At 33.0% G+C, this 7,801-nt stretch overlaps 1 protein-coding gene across 1 annotated transcript in view; it reads right to left on the reverse strand.

Annotated features, from left to right (window-relative positions):
• LOC107851006 (bifunctional aspartate aminotransferase and glutamate/aspartate-prephenate aminotransferase) overlaps window positions 1–7,058 on the reverse strand; it is an 18,808-nt gene extending 11,750 nt beyond the window's left edge. The window contains exons 1-7 of the mRNA XM_016695885.2: window positions 6,737–7,058; window positions 3,787–4,021; window positions 3,595–3,688; window positions 3,413–3,516; window positions 1,988–2,236; window positions 1,767–1,880; window positions 1,578–1,661 (exon numbers count right to left, since the gene is read on the reverse strand). Coding sequence (XP_016551371.1) covers window positions 1,578–1,661; window positions 1,767–1,880; window positions 1,988–2,236; window positions 3,413–3,516; window positions 3,595–3,688; window positions 3,787–4,021; window positions 6,737–6,876 — 1,020 coding nt within the window. The 5' untranslated portion in view covers window positions 6,877–7,058. The remainder of the gene's footprint in view (window positions 1–1,577; window positions 1,662–1,766; window positions 1,881–1,987; window positions 2,237–3,412; window positions 3,517–3,594; window positions 3,689–3,786; window positions 4,022–6,736) is intronic.
• Between the last annotated feature and the right edge of the window lie 743 nt (window positions 7,059–7,801).

Consider the following 7,801-nt stretch of genomic DNA (forward strand, 5'->3'; position numbering starts at 1 on the left):
TTTTTTCCTCTCCAAAAGATCAAGGCCTGACTTATTGCTTTCCAGAAAAATTTCTTCATTATCTGCTTAGTGTAGAATGCAATAGGCTTGTCATATTCACTAAAACTACTTGTGTATAATCCAAAGCAATCTCACAGAGGAAAGAAAGCAAATATTGTTTTTAGGAAAGTGTTCCACACGTGTTTCAAGCCTTTAATCTGTGTTCGTTGTTAGAATTATTAAGCCTTCATCTTTGTGTTCTTTTTCGTATTGTGTGTTCATATAACAAATTTTCCAACAATAGCACCTATGGTACCACCCCTTCCCCAAACTCTAACAGCAGATGCAAGACTTTGCTACTTCCTTGTAATGATGCATATCAAGTAACTAGTTTCGTGAGGCCCGGGCCCACACTCATGATATAAAAAATAATAATTTAAATTCAAAAAATATAATTTATATTATATTTTTTGCTTTATAATTAACATAATCTAATGACCAACGTATTAAATATATTTTATTGATAAGTTTTATAATTATTAAAGTTCTTAATCACAAAATTGGATAATTTAAAAAAACAAATTATTTGTGCAGAAGAAAATATTATTGGAGAATAGAATATATCAAAAGGCCACAAGTAATTTAGTATTTTATAAAATAACATCATGATATTTTAATAATGGCAATTCAATGGTGATCAAAAATAGAAAATATTGATATTTTAATGAGTTTGTGGGTATGTAATTTCTCGGTTATAGATAGAAATAAATTTGTTTGATATTTATTATTTTATTTCACTTATAATTTCATGTGACAAGAGTGTTTGCAATTTTTTTTTTCAATCTAATACAATAAAATATTTCAATAACTTCAAGTATATAAAACAACGGTTACAACCTTAATTTAGAAGATTTACATAATCTAACTTAATAGTCATCTATAAGAATATTAAATAATAATTAAATTAAATTAATAAAGTGTTTCATTCGGTCCGTTTACTTGTTGTGTTTATTTTTTTACGCGCCCTTTAAAAAATATTTTATTCACCCAATTTTAATTATTGATTTATCTTTTTCCATGTCCTCTAAAAAAAATAATAAAGGCAATGTACTATTTATTATTGATTAAATTATCCTATTTATTATATATATTTTTAAAGAATAGAACAATATGTACTATAAGGGTGTAGTTGGAAATTATTACTACTATTTTTGAATAATTTTTTTGAGCAAAAGTGATTATTATTAATTTAAAATGACGGAAATTTTAATCAAAAGATAATTTATTAAGTGATAAAAAGAAACCAATTACAAACACACAAGTTGGAATGACCTTAACAAAATGAATAAGGGTAAAAATGAAAATATTTAACAAAAGAACACCATCAATTGTCATGTGTACTCTCTTAATTCACTTAGCCAAGGAAGTAAAATACCTAAAATGCCCTTGTGAGGACTACCAAAATTTGAGATTCTCCCTTATATATAAGGGTAATATGAACATATTGTCCAATTTACACCCCCCACCCCCCCACCCCCCCAAAAAAAAATACAACATTCATTTAAGTCAATGTACTCGTTAAAGAATAAAGATATTACCTGGCTCTGGAGCTTATTACATGCAGAAACAAAATGTTTAGGACCAGCAATATAGCCAAGTCTCCAACCAGTCATTGCAAATGCCTACAAGAATGCATATTTGTAAAAGAAATAGTCATTGCCAAGGAATTCAAGAAACGCAAGGGAGAACAAAGGAATTATAATGTCCATACAATAAAGCAGTATTACCTTAGAGAAACCATTTACAGTGAGAGTCCTATCCCACATACCAGGCAATGATGCAAAGCTAGTATGAGTTGCTGGGGCATAAATAATGTGTTCATAAATTTCATCCGATATCACCTGCAGACCAGAAAATATTTTTTTGGGCAGGAAGGGGGTAGTTAATATTCAGAGAACAGATTGGGATCACATTCATTTTATAGACGAGTTAGATATGATGAACCTACAAGAAGCCTAGGATGCCTAGCCACAATCTCAGCAATCTCCTCAAGCAATTTCCGAGGGTAAACAGACCCTGTTGGGTTGGACGGAGAACAAAGAATCAGAAGTCGTGACTTTTCACTCAGTTTAGATTCAAGAAGCTTCGGATCTAATAGAAAATCTTCAGATATGCTGGTCGGAAGAATCACAGGTGTTGCATCTGCCATCCTTGCCATTTCAGGGTAACTCACCCAATAAGGAGCTGGAATAAGAACCTGTGCCATGTATGTGGGTTAATAAACTGACAAACTTTAGCAAGAAGTATTCTTTTATCTCGGAACTAACAAATAATCTCATTATATTTACTGTCATTATGGCAATACTGATCGAGCGAATTCTATTGTAAACTTCCACTGCTTAGCATCCATATTCGAGTGGAAAAACTAGAGAGTATCCAACCTTATCTTCTGCATCTGATATTCTTTAAGATGGAGGGAAGACGTAAAAGACTCTTCACCAAAATGAAAGTTCTCTTTTCAAGGGGATGCAAACTAATTTAAGTAATGATTCTAACAGTATATTTCCCATCACTACTATACCAGCTATAGTATTTTTTCTACCAAGAGATTAAACAATAGAGAAAACGTGAAATATGCTGGCACATCCTTTACGAAAAACAAAATAACTCTTTGAGTTAAAATTTTGCATCCAAACCATGAGCGCAGCAGTCAAAAGAAAAAGAGAGTTGCTTAGATAATCAAACAGATCAACTTTTTAAGTCATTCAACACCGAAGTTAAATTGTGGGAAGACCCGTAATCTAAGTTGTACGGACTCTTTCCTGAAAAGAGGGATAATTTCTAAATTAATTATTAGCATGTTGCTTTTTTGACAATTAATTTATGTTTTTTAAACACCCATCTGGGAGAACGAAATATTGAATTCTACAACATACATGTATTGTCCACAGAATATCTCTCAAAATTTAGCATATCATTTTGATGAAGTAAAGGATTTCATTGTTGGCATCATGCAATTAGTTACAGAAGAGTAGAAGCAAAAGTAAAATAGTAGCTCAATTACAATCTTCATACTAAGGTCAAGGAGCTAGCAAAGTAAAAAAAAGTATCTGGGGCAAAATTTTGAATATCTTTATAGCTTAACTTTAAATTGTTTTAGCCAAATCCTAGCAACTTGGATCCATGCCCTCGAATCTTAAAATTTAGATTTTTGTCGAATCCGACCCTCGGATCCGCATTTGTGTCAGATACCCGCACCCGAGTCCGCGCAACTTTGCCCGTAATTACAATTAAACATGCAACAACAACAACATACCCAGTGTATTCCCACAAAGTGGGGTCTAGGGAGAGTAAAGTGTAAGCAGTCCATACAACTCGACATGGAAATGATTATTATGTGAAAAGTTAATAGACTTTGGATGTTTAGAATTACCTCATCCCCTGGGGAACAAACTGCAAGCACTGCCTGAACAATACTTTGTTTTGCCCCATTGCTTACCACAATCTGGTCAGGAGTATACAATAGCCCGTTCTCCTCTACATCGAGAAACTAGATCAGAAAAGCAAATAGAAACAAAAACCTCTGTAATGAACATCAGCTAGAGAAATTAGTACCTTTTAATTTACGACAAATAGCCGACCGAAGTTCCATTGTACCTGCATTTGGTGTATACCTGGTATGACCTTCACGAATTGCATTTTTCCCAGCCTGAAGAAATAAGACTAATTTAGTAAATAGAGAAAAGAATAGAACATTGATTTCATCACAATAGGTGTAGATCAGGTTCCATGATTACAGAATACTACCTCTGCTATTGGGGCTGGAGTATCAAAATCAGGTTCACCAGCTGCTAATCTAATAACAGGTACACCAGCTTGCACAAGAGCAGTTGCCTGATCAGTTATAGCAACCGTTTTTGACGGCTTTACTGAATTCACCCTGGGGCTGAGCGAGATATCCACCTCAACTCTGTCCATACTCTGTGTTATGACAACTGAACCTTTTCCACGTGAGTATAGTTGTCCCTTTGACCCTGAAGATCTGTCACATACATATATAAACAAATATACTGACTCAGCAAAAACATCTAGGTGGAGTATTTCTTACTGAATGCTTATCATGGTCCAATGACACATTACCTATGAGATGTTATTAGAGAACTGCAAATATAAGAAAGTTTATGTTTTTATGTCTTTGTCAGGTATAGGATAAAACAGTGGAAAGATATCTCTTCAAGCTCTCTTTCTTTCCTTTTCATCTTTCTTTTCTTGACTGGTAATAATAAAGTTCAAATACTAAAAGTAGCAAATAGCATTCACATGATCATTCAAACATTTCAAAATCACTACTTCTGTCACCTATTGTTAAGAGTTTAACCTTCTTGGGATGGCTTAGAATGAAAATATGATACTATACCAAAATTGACAGGGGAGACACTGTCTTTGCAATTTGCAATTGGAAACATATTATAACCAGAACCAGCAACCAGGGGTAGCTAAAGATAAAGGTCAAAAAGAAAAAAAAATTACCATGATAGGTTAGAAAAACAATAATAGGTTAGAAAAACAATAGAGAGAGAACAAAAGGAAAGGAGAAGGCTCGTCACCCCTGATAAATGAGAAGAAAGATGTAAAATTACACATATGATCACCATCATTTAATGATGGTTATACTTGCAATTCTTTATCAAAAAGTGATTATACTTAAGATTCTTTACCAAAAAAGGATTATACTTGAGGTTCTTTATCAGAAAATGATTATGCTTAAGATTCTTTATCGAAAAATGATTATGCTTAAGATTCTAGAGCAGTGGCTCTTGCTGCAGCATTATCTTGACATTAGTTAGTTTTGTGGCCCATGATTTACATAGAGTTTCAATTACTATGAGAGTTTTTGATCAGAATCATCCCTGTTATTTCAACCGAACTTTCATTATATTCTTATACTATCCCACTTAACTAGCAACATCCTTTAAGTTCCCAAACTTCACCAAAATTATCCCACTGTTAACGTTTCCTTCCTTTTCTAGCAGAATCCTTCTTTTGTCACGTGAACTTCATGTACTTTTTTTTCCTTATTAATTTCATACAAGCTAGCTCCTTAAAGAGCATAAAGAATTAACGTTGGTCGACATAAAAATCAATAACAATATAAAAACTTTCTTCTCCAATTCTTTATTTCATTTTTAACACTCTCTCCATCAAGCCTAATTCCTAAATGCTACAAGCCTGCAGCAAATGCTGGTGTGTTGCACAAATATTTTGAAGTGCCCTTCTAGTCTTGTTTTCATGAAATCACCGTTCTTTTTTCTTCATATACACTGCACATATTTATACCTCCAGCTACAGATCTTTCAACAACGTCGGAAGAGATCCTCTAGCAATATGGTTAATTACTGGGTGAAGTCTCCTCAGGAATCCTATTATACACCTTTTTTTCTCCCAGCAGTAGCGATGGTAGTCAGCTTCATCTATCTCAAAAAGTCAAGACCATTGACTCCAACTCCGAAGCAATTGACGTCATTTTGCAGTTGATCATAATTAGGATTGGACACTCTTTTAAAAGGAGATGAAAACAACATTAAAACTTTTGAACCCGAGTATGATATTTACTTGTGCAAAGTATATAATCTTTCTGACTGTGACTTCCTAAGTCTGAACTTTAATTTGTAGCAGGCTCACAACTTTTCACTGTTGGTACTTGGTTTAGAACAACAAAGTAATCCATCAATGTTGAAACTAGATGAAGGTAGAAGGTACCCTATAGAGTTATTCGAGGTACGGTCAAGCTAGCCAAGACACCATGGTTATAAAAAAGTTGGCCACATCAAAAAGTCATAAACAGAGACAAGGGTAATAAGGGGACTGATCAAAGTATTCTCCGCTAGACATGATATAAGGCCAACCCTCATATCATATACCTCCATATTAGCGTTATTCTAGACAGCCCAATACTTAATCCTTACTCCATCTGTCACAATTTATATGACTCACTTTTCATTTTAGTTAGTCCCAAATAAAAATGACACATTTATTTAGTAATAATTTAACTTTAATATGGTCAGTTTACTCTTAATGGAATGATTAATAGTCACACAAACATCTATAACTTATTTTAGACCACAAGTTCAACAATCTTTCTTTCTTTCATAAACTCCGTACCAAGTCAAACTACATCATATAAATTGGGACAGGACGGAGGGAGTATAACTCTCCATATCTAATGGAGATAACAAAGGATCAGTTCTAGCATAGGGGAGATCAGATGCTTAACACATTCATATAATTGGGAAATATTCCCCAACCCCTCCCCCCCCCCCCCCCCCCCAAACAACAAAAAGATGGAACTTTTACTGCAAAAGAATTGAAACTTTCACCATCCTAGCATTCTCAAGCCCAAAACACATATCAATAAGATTCCTCGAACTAAACAAAAACTAATTCACCAACTTTAACATTCTGGTTTTCAATCAAATACAAACCACAGCTAAAATATTCTTCTTTTTCTTTTTTAACAATCCTTGTGTCCGGGTCAACTTGCACGCACCACGACTAATTCCACATATACCTGCCACCTACCACCAGCAACAGGTATATGTAATTCTGTCCACCAATGCTAGGACAGGTGAGAAAGAAATCACCTAGTATTTTTTTTGCCACAACTAAAACATTCTCAAGAAACTGTGCTAACAATTCAAGATTCTTTAACATAATAGCAATTAACAACCCAAAAACAAAAAGGGCAATAGAAAATTACTTGAGAGAGAGAGCGGAGAGGTTAGAAGAGAAAGAGATTGATGTGGGGTTGAGTGAATCAGAATGAAGTCCAGAAATGTTGAGTCTTGAACCTGTTCTTGATGAACCCAGTAAAGAGGAAGAAGTAGTAGCAGCAGCCATTTGATGGGGGAATGTGTATCCAATTTCCAAACTGGATTTTGATTTGATTCCATTTGGGTGATGGAAAAAATACTTTAATATAGTGAAATGAGGGTTGGTAAGGTTACCGGAAGAAGCGAAGTAGTTGTTGGAGGCTGTGGAAATTGAAAGCCTACTTTGCAATCTTTGGTTGGTGAAGTTTGTTTCTATTTTCTTTTCTTCTATGATAAAGATTTAATTTATTTGGTGATTATAAACGTACACTAGTCATTGCTGGTCATGCTAAGTCTGTGCCTAAACTTAGAAAAAATAAAAATAATAATAATTTTATTTAAGAGTAATAATTTATCGTATATTTTCTACTACCCAGTTTAATGTAACACCACATTAATTATATCTTATTAAAATTTAACTAATATTAACCCCTTACGATGCGCGATTAATATTAAGAAAAAATTTATAAAGTATTATTGTGTTTGCTTGATTATATTAAATTATTATTAGTGGTACACAATTATTTGTTCATCATTAAGATATTATTATTTTGAATATGACGACCTATACTATAAGTAGATAAAAAAATTATTTTAAACTTTATTAAGACAAACCTTTATTTTTGTTGATGCATCAATTGAACAAAAATATCAAATGATAAATACTTATAATTTTTTTAAACCAAAAACTATTCTATAAATTTCAAGTGTATAGATTGTTTAATAGTAGGATATTTCTCATCATAAATACTACTAAATTTTTAGATTTAAAATGACATATTTAGAACTCTGATACGACTATGATTTTAGCCAAAGGCATTTCTTCTGAGCTGATTCCTAAGTATGAGTATATTGTTATTATATTATAGTACTGTTAGCCATTAAAAATATGTAGATGTTGAATTATAACCTTGATCTTAAGTTATCTAAGTAGTTGCTGAAATTCATCTTCA

The sequence above is a fragment of the Capsicum annuum genome, chromosome 12, assembly GCF_002878395.1.
Source record: "Capsicum annuum cultivar UCD-10X-F1 chromosome 12, UCD10Xv1.1, whole genome shotgun sequence".
Lineage (NCBI taxonomy): Eukaryota > Viridiplantae > Streptophyta > Magnoliopsida > Solanales > Solanaceae > Capsicum > Capsicum annuum.